The sequence below is a fragment of the Dasypus novemcinctus genome, chromosome 12, assembly GCF_030445035.2.
Source record: "Dasypus novemcinctus isolate mDasNov1 chromosome 12, mDasNov1.1.hap2, whole genome shotgun sequence".
Lineage (NCBI taxonomy): Eukaryota > Metazoa > Chordata > Mammalia > Cingulata > Dasypodidae > Dasypus > Dasypus novemcinctus.
The window spans coordinates 111,818,351-111,835,943 of NC_080684.1; the positions used below are offsets into that span (position 1 = coordinate 111,818,351).

Sequence of the window (17,593 nt, forward strand, 5' to 3'; positions counted from 1 at the left end):
CCAGCGGGGCTCCAGAGTGGGGAGCTCTGCGTGCAGGGGAGGCACTGCCGGGGGCCGGGTCACGGCACACGTCCGCCAGCACGCCTCACCGCTGGTGCGTGCCCGCCGGGCGCCCCGCGCGTGCCCCGCGTTCATCAGGTGGACGTGCGAGTGGCGCGAGCTGCCAAGGCCAGGGCTGGGCCAAGGTGCCCCGATCGGGGCGGGCCAGGGCTCCCCGGGTGGACCCGCGCACACGTGGACGGCCAGGAGCAGGCGGCAGGCGGCCCTTCTGCCTCAGGGAGCCCCACTCCAGCGCGCACCGCACCCCTCGCCCTCTCCGTGGGCGCCGACCCTCCCTCCTGACCCACCGGCCCGTCACGGGCCCCGGGCTGCTCCCGGGCCTGGCCCCGAGCAGTGAGGCGGGGGACTCAGGGGCAGGCACTGAGAGGCCGTGGCCACCCAAAGGCCCCGTGCGCAGCCCGCCCCGGCCTTCAGCGTCCGCTCCCGGGAGCCTCTGATTCACTGGAGGGCAGGGATTTTCTGAGGCCCTTGGCGCGCTGACAAGAAAACAAGTCCACTCTCCCAGCCCCCAGCGCTGGCCTCGTGGGGCTCCCCCTGGCAGGTGCTGAGGCACGTGCGGGCACACGCGGCACACCTGGGCCCTGGGGGGAGGCACGCCTCTCCCCTCCCCCTCAGCCCTCCCTCCACCAGCCCGGCCCTCCCAGCCCACGCCTGGCTCCCCGGGGCCAAAGTCCACCAGCAGGGGTGGGGAGGTGACCCTCGGCCTTCGGCTGTTGCCCCAGCAGCCCTCCCCGCCCCGCGCCCTCACCCGACCCTGTGCCGCTGCTCCCCTCACTCCCGCCCCCAGCCCCCCTCACTCCCGCCCCCAGCCGGCCCCCTGCTCCTGGCTGCGGCCCCCTGCTCCTGGCTGCGGCCTGGAGCCGGAATGAATGGAATGTTTTGGGGCCCCAGGAGCGGGGGCGGGGATGGGGGCGGGGCTGGAGCCCGGCAGCCCCCAGGGGAAAGCCCCCTGTACCCCAGCCCCGGCCTGACCTGTCCTCTCCTGGGGGCCCCTCTCGGGCTCCCAGCCAGGACCCCCTTGTCTGAGCCCCTGAGGCCAGACCCTCCTGCCGGCCAGCACCCCGTAGCTGCCCAGGAAACACCCTGCTCAGTCCAGGAGGCCATGGCCGGCCGCTGCTGCCGCCATGGACACTGGCCCGGGGCAGCCCTGGGCTCTAGTGGGCAGAGTGCGCCCCAGCCCTCACGGCCAGGAGGCTGGACTCAGGCCTCGGAGGGTGGGAGGGGGACGGGGGTCACGGAGCCCGGCGAGCCCCAGGGGATCATCCGCCTGGCAGGGCCGGAGCAAAGGGGGACCCACCTGACAGGCGGCGGAGCTCCGGGCTGGACTCGCGAGGCGCCGGGGCCAGCCACGGGAGCTTCCTGCCGCCGGTATTCCTGGAACAGGCGTGCGGGCCGCGGGCACTTCCTGTTTTGCAGGCGGACCCGGGACCCCTGCTCGCGGGGCTGGCGGGGATTTCCTGGCTGCAGTCTGGAGGTGCACTTCCAAGAAGCCGCACGAAGGCCGGCCCGCTGCCCGCCTGGCCCTCCCGGCCCTCAGCAGATGGCGCCTGAGGGACCAACATGCGCCCCGCCCCCCTGCCCAAATTCCCAGACCTGACATTCCAGTGCCCTGACGCTGCCCTGGCCTCATCTGGAGCCCCCCACCCCAGCAAGGCAGCGCCCGAGAATGCCACACAGCAGGGGGCCACGGCAGGGCCCTGGGGCTGGGGCAGACAGGTGCGCACGGGGGCCCTGCCCTCCGAGCGGGCTGGCAGGCCGCGGGGCTGCAGGGGCTGTGGGCAGCTGGGGCCCAGCAGGCCGCCGGCGCAGCCTCAGGTCACTGCGGCGGTGGAAGGCGCTGCGGCCCCAGCGCGCCCCAGGGGCCCTCCCCTGGCAGGGTCCAGCCTCACTCACCAAAGCTCCCGTCAGGCCTTTCAGTGTCCACTCCTCACCGGCATCAGCGTTCTCTAGGAGGCAGGGGTGGGCGTCACACCTGGCCCCGGCTGTCCAGGGCTCTCTCGCCAGCCCCTGCGCCTCCCCCTTCCCCTGCCCCTCTCCCGCCACCTGCCGCTGCCCCTCGCCTGCCCCTCCCCTCTGGCCTCTGGCCAAGCCCGCCCTCCACCCACACCCACAGCAGTCTTCCCAGGATGAGAGCGCCCTGCTCTCTGCTCAAAAGCTCCCCTGGGTGGGGTGTGAAAGGCAGGGACGCATCTTTCCTTTTTAAGTTTTTCTAAACTGTCTGCACCTTTTACAACTAGGTTCATGCCATTACTTTAATTAAAATTTTAAAATTCTATGGGGAGTAAATGCTAATTGTTACAGAATTTGTCTGGGCTGATGGAGGCTTTGGGAGTGGTTGGTGGTGTTGGCAGTCCAACACTGAGGACAATCAACACCACTGAATCGCATACTTGAAAAGTGGTAAAAATGGGAAGTACTTATGCGGCATATATGTAACCGTGATAAGTATTCAGAAAGAAAAAGAAAAACACGTAAAAAGGAAAAAGAACCTTAGAATGCAAACAGCAACCCCAGTGTAAAGCATGGGCCTTAATTAATAACTATAATAACATTGGTTCATTAATGGTGACAAATGTACCACCTAATGAAAAGTATTAGCAATAGGGAAAACGGGAGGGGGAGGTAGAGGGGAACACTATCTTTAATGCCTGGCTTCTCTGTAAACTTACAACTGCTCTAAAAAATAAATTTAAAAACAAAACAAAAATTTCTTTTTGAGAAACACTTGTACCCCATGACCCTGCAGCTCTACTTACAGCTGTGTGACCTCAGGCAAGTTCCTTAACTTCTCTGTGCTTCCTTTCCTCATCTGTGGAGCAGAGACAAGCGTGAGCTCCCCTGGGATTTGTAAGAACTAAATGAATTCATTCATGAAAAGCCTAAGAGCACGCGTTACATTGTAGCATCGGTTCACATTCGCTATTGTATCCTGTCAGCCATCCAGAATCACTGATGTGTGGGCAGGGCCCCACATGTTCAAGGGCGTTTCTGAAGCATCGTTTGCCATAGTAAAAAAGAGGTGATCAAGACGCCGTGGAAACCTACGCAGCAGATAAAAGGGGGAGGGCCACGCCGCCCCAGGCGGGGACCCAGACCCGCGGCATTTCAAGGTCTAAGCCCCACTCTAGGCCTGCGGTTGTGTCCCCCTGCTGGGAGGAGGGAGAAGCCTCACTCCAAGGGGAAACCAAAGGTGAACACCGGCGGCAGGAGGGCGCTGGGACACCAACGTCGATTTATTTGCCAACACTTGAAAACGTCACAGGAGTGTATTCATGTATGACTTCTCCAAGTGAAAGTACGAGGTGGTGGCGGGAAGAATTCCTGCCTCCCCAGCCCACCCTCCGGCCCCTCCTCCTCTGGACACAGTTTTCCAGGCCCTCAGGGCCCCCTCTCCCCTCCCCTCCAAAGGCCGGCCGCCCTGAACCCTGTGCGGGCCCCTGGCCACCACAGAGCTCCCACCCAGCTGCTCGGGGGGGCAGCCCGTGCCTCCCCCTCCATGCCGCCAGAACCAGGGTCCAGGATGCCCCCCGCCTGGTGGCACCGCTGGAGGACAGGACCCCGGGCTGGACCCACGGGACACCAGCAGGGCGTGGGAGGAAGGGCGGCAGGACAGGGTGCTCCTGCACCCCACGCGTGGGCACCGCCAGCACCTGCGCGTGCCGGGGACGGGGCAGGGTTAGCCTGGCCGAGGGCTCTGCTGGTTGCCGGCGCTGTGGGGGCGTCCTTTGGCCTTTGGGAATGGAGGCCACGCGAGGCCAGACCCCAGGGCAGGGTGACCCCAGGGCAGGGTGAGGCCGGCGGCCGAGGACGCAGAGAGGCCGCATGCCCACCCCACGGGCTCCCCCGGGGCCTCGGCCTCTCCCCCTGCCCTCCCCTGACTGGGGGCTGCCCCTGCTGTTCCCTGGCTGGCGCCCAGGGTGGAGGGGGGCGGCGGGCTTTTCCCAACACCAGTCTCCCCTGAGCAGACACGTCCTCTGGGATGCAGCCTGGACGCCCCTCTCCTCCCTCGGCCACCCACGCCAAGGCCAGCGCCCACTCCCACCTCTCCCAGCCCCTGCCCAAGGCCCCACAGCAGCCGCCCGCTCCTGCCCTCGGCTCAGGTCTGCCCAGGGCGCACTCCTGAAATCCCCCACGCTCGGCACGCAGGGGCCCCGGGGGCAGGCCTCTGAGCCGGGCAGTGACGTGCAGACCCAGCTGTCCCTTTTGAGCTGGGTTATGTGGGCCAGCGTGGGGCCACCCTGGGGTCAGAGTGAGTGGCCCGTGCCCCTGCCTCTGCTGTCCCCCTAAATAAAACCTGGTAGGCCCAGCCCGCAGGCGCCCGTGGTGAGCCATCAGCAACACCAAAAACCTGGGCTAGTTTCTATTTCCTTTAATGACCAAGTTGCCCAGAAAACCAAATTTAAATGCCTACAGCGGATCCGTTATCACCAGCTAGCTTCTCTCATTCCTGTGTGACCCTAAGTTGCACGAAGGGCTTTTCTCTCATCCAGGGAGAGGATGGGATCCCAAGGCCACTCGACTTGGGACAGCAACAGGGAAGCTTCCAGGAGGCCGCGGAGCCCCCAAGGCCGCGGCGAGCGCACCTGGGTCCCAGCTCCTGTGTCCGGCTCTCCGCTACCGTCTAGCTAACTAGCTTTAGCCCAAAGGTCAGCCGTCAATCTTGTCGAGAAGGCTCAGGTTTGCGGCCTGAGTCCCCAGCCTTGGGGGCAGTCTGCAGTTTCATTTCTTTGTGCTGCGCTCAAGGTCAGAAGTGAATGATAAAGTGGGGCCCCCCCAAACCCTAAGAGCGGGGATTCTCCACCCCCTGGCATCCCAGCATGGCACATGGTCAAGAATCGCAGGGCCCGAAGCTGTGCCTGTTTAACCAAATGGCAACATCTCGCCAAGACAACTGGAGTTGTCCGCATCAGAGGGGAAGTGGTGAGACGGGTGGGCTCACCTCAGAGGTGCACTTGGAGCTGAGGGACCCCGGATCAGGCCAAGCGGGGTGCCTGCTTCAACTGGGGCTCGGTCGATGAAGAAACTGCAAGACTCCAAGAATAGCTTACATAGGCTGTGGATTTCTGCATGCCCACGTTTTCTGTGTTTCTGTTTTTATGTCTGACTTACGGCTGAAAATTTTTAAATCAACACTGGAGGGAAGCGGATTTGGCCCAACGGACAGGGCGTCTACCTACCACATGGGAGGTCCAGGGTTCAAACCCAGGGCCTCCTGACCATGTGGTGAGCTGGCCCATGCGCAGTGCTGATGCGCGCAAGGAGTGCCCTGGCACACAGCGGTGTTCCCACGTAGGGAAGCCCCACAGTCAAGGAGTGCGCCCCATAAGGAGAGCCGCCCAGCACGAAAAAAGTGCAGCCTGCCCAGGAATGGCGCTGCACACACGGAGAGCTGACACAGCAAGATGACACAACAAAAAGAGACACAGATTCCCGGTGCCGCTGACAAGATTACCAGTGGACACAGAACAACACACAGCGAATGGACACAGAGAGCAGACCACTGGGGATGGGGGGGGCGGGGAAGGGGAGAGAAATAAATAAAAAATAAATCTTGAAAAAAAAAAACACTAGAAGTGCTCCGTCTACATATTTGGTGTAGATTTCCCTATCTCCAGATGGTATCACTAAATTAACTTATAAAAATCCTTAAAAGAGCACTATTCAAATTGGCCTAAAGATAAATAAGTCCTAAAGTCTTTGAAATTAAGAAGCCAAAACTTGTAATGTTTCCAGTGGAAAAAAAAGAGTATTCATAGAACTGGAACCAAATGTTTTTTTAAAAAATTCAAGTTCATATAATTCAGGTAAACCTTTGACAAGTTTATCTGAATTAATAATGTTAAAAAAAATAAAAACTATGAATTCTGAATTATCAATGTTAAGTATAATACAATCACAATTTCATTCTACTTGAGTATGTTCTTCCTTAATTTATGCAGTCCTGCTGATAAAACAAACTAGTACTATAGCTACTAGATCTTTAAGAAGATTTTAAAAATGTAAATATGTTGAACCAATTTGGGTTATTTTCACAAATTAGGTATTTTAAGAATAATTGTTCTTAAACGTTTGCTTGAAGTCACTTTGAAGATCTTTTTGATAACTTAAGGTATGCAGGATGTGTTTTTTTGTTAAAGAAAAGGAGAATAGTTTTGTCCTGAAGTAAAATGACAGGTTTGTCACAGAATGAGTAGCAGGAATGTGTAGGACAAAACTTGAATGGATAGGGACAGCGTAAAGGGTTTGTGGAAAGGGAATTTTGTTTTTCAGGGTCAAGGGTGGCTAAGATTTTTGAGACTTATAAGCCTTTTAAGAGTTTTCTTATCACAGAGTATCCTCGTCAAAACTAAAATTTTGTTTTCTTTCTGTTAAAATGACCAAGTTTTCTTGGATTATTGGTCTGCTCTTAGCAAGACGTTGTAAAGGTTTTTCTTAACCATCTAAGTAATCTGCTAAAAGGCAAAGGTTCTCTCTTATCAGGTAATACCTTTATTGATATTTATATTGCTCTTATCATTCTTTATTGTTTTAGAAAATGAGTCTTTTCACTTTTAAAATAAATACTTTTTTGTTTTTTGTTTTTACAATCCTATTAACTTCTATTTACTTTTATTGCCGCTCTGGTTAATTGGGGAAGGAAATACTGTTTCACAGTGACCAATTTTCGTACTTAACAAAATATTTAAAACTAACAGCTTTTTGACATTTTGTCTTCCCCAAAATCAAACCCTAAATGATCTCAAATCAATAAGGGCACCTGGAAAACTGAAAAAGATTTGTTTTTCCACCTTTAAAAATAGAAGAGGTGGAAATAGAGTTATTTGATATGTTGTGAGTTGCATGGAAAGTGTTGTCAAATTAAATGGGATTTTCTGTCTATTGGTTAAATTTGCATGGCAAAATACCATTATAATAAAAATACTTCAGAAATTGTCTAAAGTTCCTAGAGATTTGTCCTCACCATCCACGAGATGTCCTAGAACTGATCTGAATGATATTAGACAACAATAATTCTGGTCTTAATTTCAGTTTTTCTTTAAATATGTTATGTCAAAGAAACAAGCAAATTTCCTTCTCAATCACATTATTTTCGTAATGTACTTTCCTCAGAACTTTTACTTTTGTGAAATAGCCATCAGTTAACCACAGCCATTTAAGTCTCGTCACCTATAGGAAATTTTTATTGTGATGCTTCCCTGAAAACACTTGCAATCGCCACAGGCCAGGTATCTCGTCTTCCACAAAAGGGGCCATCTCAGGGACCTCTGCCATGCCACGACCTGAGGGGCGCAGGCTTCTCCTGAGGTCATGTAAATAATTTTGACACCACTGGGCGAGTCAAGAGTCCAGAGTTTCAGCAAAGACACTGACCGGTCGGGAGATCGCCGACAAAAGACAGAGCGCGACAAGGACTGAATGAACAGATTTTAGTTTTGTTTGGATTATTGCTGAGGTTTGAATGTTCTGTTTTCCAGATACAAGGGATCCCTTAGTCTATAACTCATAAAATATTAATCTTTCCCCCCCTGCCTCCAAAATTTGGAAACTCATTAAATGTTATTTAATGCAAAGTAATTGTTGGCATAGGTTCCGTCAGACTCTGTCCTCCTCTTTAACGGAACCTAATTGTAGACACTGATTACATAACGAAGGCTTTGACTGGGAATGTCATGTATGAGAATGATGCTCATTTAATCCCATGTGACCAGAGACTCTGAAGGAACGGAGGTTGACTCGATGGGACCCAGGCTTACAAAGCCCTCTTGGAGCAACTCTGTTACCCGGCTCCAGGATTCCCAGTCTTACGGGTCAGTAAAGAAAGTTACTTTCTGGACCGTAGGGGAAGTCTGGCATTGAATTCTTGAATTCTTGGCTTGGCATCCTAGGTCTGAGGGGATTTTAAAAATCCAATCGGAGGTTCCTTATAAAAAACTACCAGCAAAGCAAAATTTTAAAAAGCCTGAATGGTGAATTGTTGCCCCTACGTAAATAATTAGGCCAAATCTAATGAAATGAGCCTTATTTTATGACTAAGAACAGTCTTTGGATGTTATCTTTGATCAAAAGGGGGTAGAGCCCGCGCCCCGGGGTTTCATTCTGCCCCAGCTCCTCTGCGTCCTTCGTGAACAGGAGGAGCTGCCCGCTCTGACCTACCTGAAAGTGTGACGGTGGCCCTGCACATACTGGCGCCCCTAAATGCCAGTGGGAAAGCTCACCTGGGATCTTCGTGCACGGGGCCTCAACCTGGCAAAAGAGGGTCAGCGCCCCAAACCCTTAACCTCCTGTGACACAGGGTCCCCCTCTTTCCTGCACACCGTCGTGCCTTCCCTAGGAAAACATGACCCGAGCGAGCGAGGGTAAGTACGTCCTCGGTCACGGAACAGTTTAACGCCCCCCACGCTGCTCTCGGGCCCTCCGGGGTGACCCTGGCAGCTGGGCACGCTGTCCCCGCCAAGCCCACGGGCTCCAGGCACCCTGGCTGCCTGTCACCATCACCAACGTGGCACTCAGGTTAATAACTCTGGCACAGTGAAAAATGTCCCGATTATTTTAAAGACCAAGTCAAGACGATTCACAGCCAGCCAGGCTCAAACATTGCAGTGGCAAAGGCCTGTGAGATTTGGTCAAATGCTTTTAGAAAACTTACTCCCCACCCGGGGAAGACTTTGAGTTATTTCTAGTGATGAGGCACTCGTTAGCCTCCCTGGTGCTGTTTCCTCTCTGAAGTTTTAAGTGGTCACGGCCAGCCATCGCGCCATAGAACGAACAGAAACGACCCTCGGCACCTACCTCCTGTGAGAGCCACCGAGAGCCACCCAGAGCCAGCAGGTGCTAACTGAGAGTGGCACTAATGCCTTCAATTTTTATTTCAGTCCTTGGCCTGGCTGAAGGTGGGTCAAAAGCGGGGGAACTGGGAAGTGGACGTGGCTCAACTGATAGAGCATCTGTCTACCATATGGAGGGTTCAGGGTTCAAACCCCGGGCCTCCTGACCTGCGTGCTGAGCTGGCCCATGCGCAGTGCTGCCGTGTGCAAGGAGTGCTGTGCCACTCAGGAGTGTCGCCCGTTTGGGGGAGCCCCATGCGCAAGGAGTGTGTCCGGCGAGGAGAGCCGCCCAGGAGTGGTGCTGCACATACGGAGAGCTGATGCAGCAAGATGACACAACAAGAGAGACGTAGTTTCCTGGTGCCTCAGGATAATGCAAGCGGATGCAGAACACACAGCAAATGGACACAGAGAGCAGACAACGGGAGGGGGGGGAGGGGAGAGAAATATATAAAATAAAACAAAAATTTTTTAAGAAGTGGGGGATAGATAAAATCTACGTGGGTCCCAGGGAGGTACCCCTGCTAAGGTCATGTCAGCAAAACCAAAAACCTAAGCTAGTTTCTATTTCCTGTGAATGCCCAGCTTGCCCAGAAAACCAAATTTAAATACAGTTGATGGCCAGCTAACTTTCATTCCTAAGCAACCACCTGCTCCCCACCTGGTAAGACCCCCGTGAGTAACGTGGAAACTCAACGTCAGCCCACCAGAGCATTTCCTTCCTGGCCTGGGCACTCCGTGAGCTTCCCTGTCCATCCTCTCAGCAGAGCTGCCCTCTGCTTCCTGAAGGGGTGCTGCCGGTTCCCGAATCACTCAATAGAGCCGTGAGGTCCTAAACTGCAGGAAAAGTTTTACTTTCATCACACTCCCCTCCCCCTGCTGCCAAAAACTCCTACTCGCCCCTGGGAACCCGAGCCGGCCCTAGAGGGGCTGTCAGCTCATCACCTGGCCCCTCGGGGGTCTACACCCGAGCTGAGCCTCTAGGGAACTGGGGGGGCGACAGCTGAGGGCTCAAGGAGCGAGCCTAGAGCTTGGCTCCCCAGCAGGCCTCTCCCCCCCGCCAGCTGAAATGGGAGCACGCCGAGACCCTCGGGGCAGGGTCTCCCCCTCGGGTCCCTCCTGGGCGTCTAACCAGTGTCCACTGTGCCCCCTGCACAGGCCAGTTCTGCCCGGAATTCTGCAAAAAGACCCGCTCCCCTCCCCCCAGCCCCGCCCCAGCCCGACCGCACCCCTCCAACAGCTCTGAGGGTGGGAGCAGAATCAGGGGGTCGTGCCCCATCAGGATTTTTTCAAACAATAGCCTGCCAGGCCCCGCGGGAGGCGGCGAGGGCAGCCGGGAGGCGGAGGAGCGCCCAGACAGGCTGGGAGGGGGCCGGGCAGGTGAGGAGGGGGCCGGGCAGGTGGGGAGTGGGCCGGGCAGGTGGGGAGGGGGCCAGCACCTCGAGGCCGGAGCATGCGGGTGGACAGGGGCCCGGCCCCAGGGCTCCACGCGGGGTGAGGGGCCGGCCTCCCACCGAGGGTCTGTGCAACACGGCCCCCCAGCCAGGCCAGGGACCCCGCGGGGCAGCAGGACCCAGAGAGCCATGCGCCCCGCCTGGCAGGGTGCAGCCGGGGGGCCGGCCACCAGCCGCAAACCGGCACGTGGCCCGAGCCCCACGAGGAAACAAAACCTGGGCACAGCCCCACGGTTTTCAAAACAAGCGCGAGGGAGGGGCGTGGGCTCGGAGCGCGACTGCAAAGCCGGCAGTCCCCTGAGCCCCCAGCCCCAACCCCAGGTGACCCTCAGGTGACAGCGTCCAGTTCCGGGAGGCGGGGGCGGCCCCAGCGCCTGCGAGGACGGGCCGGGAATCGAGGGGGTGGACGTTCCCGGCCTCAGTTTCCCATCTGCACCAGGGGCTGGCGCCGGGGCTCCAGCCTCCTGCCTCAGACCCACCAGGTCGCGGCCCATCAGCCGACCGGCGCCGCGGCCAGACTCCCCAGGGCGCGGCGGCTCCCGGGAGCCGCGGGGGAGCCCCGCCCCAGGGACAGGGAGCCGAGAGGCGGGGCGCGCCGCAGCGCCCCCCAGCCCGGAAGCAAAGGGACCACCCGGCCCGGGGACTCACGGCGCCCCCGCCTCAGGCCCACACGTCCAGGGAGCGAACGGCCTCCGTCCAGGGCCTCCGGAGCGGCGGCGACGACGCAGCGGGGACGGTCCTGGGGGCCCGGAGCCGCCCCAGGGCGCGCTCACCTGGCATCAGCCCCGCCCAGCCCCGCTGGTCCCCGGGGCGCCTGCAGGGCCCGGCGGGTGGCTGCACGCCTCCCTCACCCCCCCGCCCCTACCGGAGCCGGGGCCGGGCTCCAGGGACAGACTGACGTCTGCCGCACAGGACTGGGGACTAAGCACCTCTTCCGGGTAGAAGGTGGGGCACCCCCTGCCCCCGCCCTCGGGCGCCACCCCCATCACGGGTTTCTGGGGGCCACCGGTGGCCTTCCCTGCAGCCTGGGCTGCAAGCCCCCCGTCCAGCCCCTGGAAGCTCGTCCCCTCCAGGACATCGAGCCACCTCTCTGCCCCTCTGTGCCAGGGGCCCGGGGTTACCCGTGGCTCAGGGTCTCTGCCTACAGCCTTAGCTCCAGGGGCCTTTGCCCTCACATCCCACACAGGCTGCCACTGCCTAGCGCGTCCCAGAGGCCGGCGACACAACAGCGAAGCCGCGCAAAAGGTGGGTACTGGCGGCATCTGGGGCTCACACGCCTGGAGGTGGGCTCTGACACTCCCGTCCTGTGGGTGAGGAGCCCGGCTCCCACGGGCTCAGAGAAGGCCCGCCCCGGGGCCTGCCCCACCCAGAGCCATTTCCCCATTTCCGCCACCCAGGCTGAGGCCCTGGGACCACCGCCCCAGGAGCGGGGTGCCCTGAGACGCATTTGCAGAAGGATGGGTGACACCCTGCTCCTACCACAGACTCTGCAGCCTGCCCCCAGGGTGGCCTCCACCCGCCCACCTGCAGCCCCTCCGGCTCCCACCCACTCATACCTGCATGCTCTTCCACATGCTCTTGTCTCAGACACCTGCCCAGGTGAGCTCACCTGACCAGGCCGACCAGGTCTGCCCCGCCCTCCCGACCACCTGCTCCAGCAGCCACCCCCAGTCCTGCTCCGGCAGCCTCCGTGTCCTCTTCAGAGGCCTCGGCCCGTGGTGGCGCCTGAAGGTCGCCCCCACCCACTGCACCTGTCCCCACCGAGCTGGGGGACGAGCTCTCGCCCGGAGGCCACCGCACGGCCCCTTCCTGGCCTGCCACTCGGGCCTGCCCCACAGCAGCAACAGGACACCCCGGCCATTTCCCCAGACTCGGGCCGGCCGACCCATCACGTCGGCCCCCTGGGGGCAGGTGGCCAGAGGAGAAGCCCCCCAAGTGCGGCTCTGCGCCCTGCCACCCGGGCACCCGCCTGGCATTTTCTGAAGGAAGAAGTGAAAAGGAGAATGGAGGGGCGCCCTCCCCCCAGCCACGCCTCCCAAGTGGGCAGAGGAGGAGGGTGGTGACAGGAGGGCGGGCACAGCGCAGGCAGGTCCCGGCGAGGCCCCCGCCGCCGAGGGGGTGGGAGTCAGCTCAGCAGCCAAGGAGGGCTGAGCCCCCGGCCCCGGCACCCAAGGAGAGCAGTGATGGCGGGTCGAGCTGCCCGCGCGTCTCCCCCTTCCCGGGCTGTGCATGGGCGGGGGGGTGAGGGCCCCCGCCAACGGAGAGCGGGCAAGGCCTGTAATCTCCCTGTCAGCCTGTCAGGCCTCGGCGGTCACCCCAGCCCTGCCCCCCTCTTCACAGCCGAACCCCACCATTATCCCGGGGCCCGGCGCCAGCTGCCCAGCCCCCGCTCGCACACAGCGTGAATCCTGATGAGGGGCTGACAACAGGCCCTGCCCGGGAGAGCCCACAGGACGGGGCTCCTGGCAGACCCGGATGCCCCGAGGGCTCGGCCAGTGCCCACTGTGGGTCCAGCACGGCTGCTGGCGGGGGAGGGGGTCCTGAGCTCAGGGGGGGCGGGGGTGGGAGGGGGCTATGAGCCAGGCCGAGGGAGGGGTGGGGGTCAGCGGACCCGGCAAGCAGAAACGCACAACCCGTGGCCTGCCTCAGTTTCCCCCTCCCCTCCTCCTCGGCCTCCCACCCCTGTCCTGACCGCGGCCCCTCGGCCCCCCAGGTCCCCCACCCCAGTGCCCAGACGGTCTGGGGAAGTGCCTGGAGGTTGGGAGGGAGCAGGGGGGCCACGTGGGAGCAACTGCCGCCCCTGCCCCACCCCCAGCTTCCCCCAGTGCTAGGCGTCAAGGGGACCAGGGCTGCGGCAGGGCGGGGACCCCAGCCGGGGCTCTCCTCCCCCACAGCGGCAGGACGCACTGGCCGAGCCTCAGCTGGGCCCTGGGTTTTGCTTCCCTCCAGAGCAGGGGCCCCAGCTCTGAAAACTTGGGGGGCTTGGGTTGCACAAGTGCCCCTGAACCCCCATGTCCTGTTGGTCCTCCACCACCGAGGCTCGGCCCCCAAGCCCTCTGAACTGCGAATGTCGGTGGATGCCCCCCAGGCCCCCAAAACGGATCCAAGGCCTTCGGCCTGGGCTGGGGTGCCTCAGCCCTCCTCGTCCCTCCTCCAGCAGAGCCGGGACCCGGCGGAGGTCAGGCACCTGCCCCAGGTCACCCGCGCTCCCTGCGGCATCCCCTCTGCCTTCCCCAGCAGACCCCCGCCCTGGGCAGACCCTGGGAACTGCTTCAGCCTCGAGCCCAGCACCAGCTGGGGGCAAGGCCGAGGGCGCGTCCTCCTCAGAGAAGCCTGCCTTGGGTGTCTGTCGTGCAGGGCCAGCTCCCAGTCCCCAGCGCAGAGCCAGCTGGGACAGGAGCCCCCAGCCCACCTGGGCCCAGCTGGCCGGAAGCTTCCCAGCCACTGGAGTCCCAGCCCTGCCCCGGCAGCCGTGCTGACCCAGGTGGCCTCACGACAGGCTGACATCAAACCCTTTTCCTCTTGGTGCTCTTCCTGAGAGCGGACGGAGCAGCGCCACGGCCCGCTCTGGTCCACTCGGGACCCTGCCCAGACCAGGGCCCAGCTGGCACTGGAATGCGGAACTGGCTGGTTTCGGGATCTCTGCTAACTCAGGCTGGGCCTGGCCGCCCTGCACGTCGGGGGGCCCAGCTCAGGTGGAAGGCGTCAGGGGCCAGGGTCTCAGTTAGAAAGGGGCAGGAGCCAGGCAGTGACCGGGTGGGGCATGCGCCCCCCACTCCTGCCCCCCCCCCGCAGCCCCTCTGGTGACACGGGGTGGGGCTGAGCTGTAGGACTGGGCAGCTGTAGGACCAGGCAGCATTTTTGCTCACCCAGCAAAGGGGTGAGGGCAATCAAGAAGGATGTGAAACTAGCAGAGGAAGGAGGAACTGCCACCCCGGTGCCCCCACCCCACAAAGGGGGCCGGTAAATTGCAGGCCACTGGTCCAGCAGCTTCCCAGTCCGGCTGTAATTTGATACCCAGTTAGTCAGAGGCTCGGCCCTGCCCCAAACACAAACCAAACAGCCCAGAGCTATGGCTGGGGGTTCCTGTCTGCATCTAATGGCCGGACCCCCCGGTAGCCCCCCAAGAGCTGGGCCGGCTTCACACTCACAGACGGGAGGTGGAGGCCAAAGGGCCAAGGAGCCCCCCACGGGCTGACTGTGGCCTGCCCTGGCAGGTTCGCTCGCATACTGGTCCCTGTCTCGGTCCTCAGGAATGCCGAGGCAGGCTCTGGGCACAGGCGGGGCGCCCGCCGTGAAAACGAGGTGCCAGCGCTGCCACCAGTGAGGTCGTGCTGCTCTCAGGCCTCTCAGCGGGGCCCTGCCCAGGTCCAAGAAGGGGTGCAGGGGCAGGCACTGGAAGCTACAGCCTCCCCCGCCAGTCCACACCTTGCCCACGCCTGCCAACCCCTGAAACCAGAGGGACAGAGCGGCCTGTGGCTCGGGACCGCCCGAGAGCCAGCAACCGAGCCTGTCCTGGGCAAGCGCCATGTGGACCCCTCTCTGGGCTGGCAACCCACCCTGCGCCTTCCGCTCCACTTGGCCTGGGCCCCAGATGCTGTTCAGCCTCCTGCTGTGGGCTCGCTGGCTGCTGCACACCCAGGGGCTGGCACCCTGTCGCGGCAGAGGCAGCGTTAGGCAGGCGGCACAGGGCAGGGGGTGGTCTGGCAGCAGGGCTGGGACGGTCAGCTCCTGGCCAGGCCCAGCGCAGCTGGAGCAGCCCCTCAGAGGCACAGAAGCTTCCACCGCCCAGCCCGCTGCCCCTGCCTGCTTTGCTCCCCATCACCCCTGGGCACCCAAGGGTCTGAGTAACCCGCCCAAGGGGTGGCCAGTGACCTCAGGGGGCCTTGGAGCCCATGTCACAGCACTTCTGGGAGAGGACTGGGGTTACAGGTCAGACCCTCCCTGGGGCCCCGAGGAGAGGGTCCGGGGCTTCTCCTGCCTCAGGGGGCTCCTCCAGTGGGCTGGCTCGACGAAGCAGAGGCCTGCTGGGGCCAACCTCCCGGCCTTGTGGAGCCCAAGGGTGACGCATCCGGCTCCCACCCCACCCCCAGCCGGTCGGAGCAGCCACGGGTGGCGGAGCTGCCCAGACTTGCCCGCCCCTCCCTGCTGGGACTCTCGGCCCACGGCCCCGGAAGTGGATCCCTCTCCCACCACTGCAGCTTCCCCCCTCGGGCCGGCTGGACACGGCTGTTTAATCCAAAATAATTCCTCCTTGGCAGGCAGCCGGCGGGGGAAGGGGGAGGACCCACATTCCAAACCCTTGTTTTTCCCAGTAACTCCCCTGCCTCCTGGGAGCCAGGAACCCCTCAGACCTCAGGCTGCCCAGGTGGCAGGGCCGCGGTGGAGGGAGGCGGGGGCGTGGTTCGATCTGCCGAGCCCACCAGTTCTTTCCTCAGTCTTCTCTGGGAATTTTTATGCCGCTGAAGGCTGACACACCCCACAAACCCCCCTCGCCCGGCCCCCGGCCCCTCAGCTGTCCCCATGGAGCCCAAGCACAGGCCCGGGCTGTGTCCCCCTCCACGCCAGGCCGGGGGTCGGGCCGAGAGCCCACCTGCTGGGCGGCACAAACAGGCCCCAGCGCCCCCACGTCTCCCACCTCGCAGGGGTCTCCTTCTGGGAAGCTCTGCTTTACAGGTGGGGCTGCAAGCACAGTGGCCGCGCCAGATGCGCAAAGGGGGCTCCCGTAGGCGGGGCGGGCCCCAGAATGTTCCGCCGGCTTAGGGGCCCAGCTCAGCCCCGGGCCCGGCCCTGCCTGCGGGTCCCTGTGGACATGGCCTCTTCCCGCCTGCCCAGGGCCTGGGAACAGGGCAGGAAGCTCCGGGATGCCTGAGCTGGGAGACTGGGCGACGCGGGGGCCGAGGGACAGAACCCCACAACCTGCCAGACAGCCTGTTGAGCCTCCGAGGGTGGGCGAGGCCCATCGGGGTGGCCTGCCCCTGGAGTTGGCAAGCCGAGCCTGGCACCCGCCCTCGCCCCCTGCCCTGCCGTCCTCGGACTTCCTGGGCCCCGGGTTTTCACCCAAACAATACCAACGACCCACACCAGGAACTGCTGAGCACCCCTGCCGCAAGCAGGCCCTGCGCCCCGCCTGGCAGCCCCCAGGCCCCGCCCCGCCTGGCAGCCCCCAGGCCCCCGCCCCCGGGCACCCTGCCGACCCGCCAGCCCATCCACGGGGCTTCTCACTGGGGACCCTAGGGGCGCGGGGGGACGGCCCCCCGGGAAAGGGCCGCGGCAGGCTCGGCCTCCAGACGCACGCAGGGGCCCCCGGAACCGCAGCCCTGGCGACCAGGGGCGATCGCCCCACCTCTCGCAAGGATCTCGGCGCACAGACCTCGGTCGCTGAGGAGGGGGTGTGTGCCAGAGCAAGCGAGGGGTCGCAGCGGCTGGAGAGGGACGGGGCGGCGGGAGAGCGCGGAGCCTGGCTGGGGAACCCGGCTGGGGAACTCCGGGCGGCCAGGCTTGGCCCCCGGCCGGCGCCAGAGGCCTCTTCCAGATTGGGAAGAGGTGGTATGGGTGGACAGACCCACGGCCGCCGAGGCCCACAGCCGCGCGCCGCCCTCCGCCCGTGGGGCGCTGCCTGCGGGTCCCGGAGTCCCCCGAGCGCGCAGCGGCGCGGGCGCTGTTTGCAAAGCCCACCACCCGCCTCGGGCCCCGCGTCCCCCCACGCCGGGTACCTGCACCTCCGGCCGCCGCGGCTCGATGGCGCCCGGGCCGCGCTCCTGCGCGCTCCGGCCCGCGCGGCTGCCATGGAGACGGGCCTTTGTGTGGCCGAGGAGGGGCCGGAGCGCGCGGGAGCCGCCGGCCCCGCCCCCGACAGGGGGAGGGTGGGGAAGGGGAGGAGGGCGCGGAGGAGGAGGAGGGGGCGGAGGGCGGAGGCCGGCGCTCCCCGCGCCCCCGCCGAGAGCCAGGTCGCCGCGCGGGGCCGGGCGTTTCGGGCCGGGTTCCGCCAGGCCGCAAGCGGGGGCGCCCCGGGCCAGGACCAGGGTGGGATTCCAGCCAGCCCAAGGTCCCCGAGCACCCGGCGGGCTCCCCTCGAGGCCCAGCCGGGCCCCAGCACCCCCGCCGCAGACGGGAACGGCGGCGCACCCCTGGGCACCCCTCACCCCCGCGTCGCTGAGGGAAAGAGGGACCCTCAGTCCTCAGGGCACCGCTGGGGTCCCCGCCCCCTCCTGCCCTCCGGCCTCCACCAGGACCCCTGGGACCCTCGGGGGC

At 62.4% G+C, this 17,593-nt stretch overlaps 1 protein-coding gene across 2 annotated transcripts in view; it reads right to left on the reverse strand.

The window, feature by feature from the left end:
• Nucleotides 1-17,196, reverse strand: part of PLXNB2 (plexin B2) — a 30,824-nt gene extending 13,628 nt beyond the window's left edge. Inside the window, exons 1-3 of one of the 2 annotated variants that reach the window (XM_058308997.2) lie at nt 17,056-17,196; nt 2,817-2,869; nt 1,358-2,006 (exon numbers count right to left, since the gene is read on the reverse strand). In XM_058308997.2, coding sequence (XP_058164980.1) covers nt 1,358-1,622 — 265 coding nt within the window. In that variant the 5' untranslated portion in view covers nt 1,623-2,006; nt 2,817-2,869; nt 17,056-17,196. The remainder of the gene's footprint in view (nt 1-1,357; nt 2,007-2,816; nt 2,870-17,055) is intronic. The other variant, XM_058308998.1, reaches the window with a different exon arrangement.
• Nucleotides 17,197-17,593: the final 397 nt, after the last annotated feature.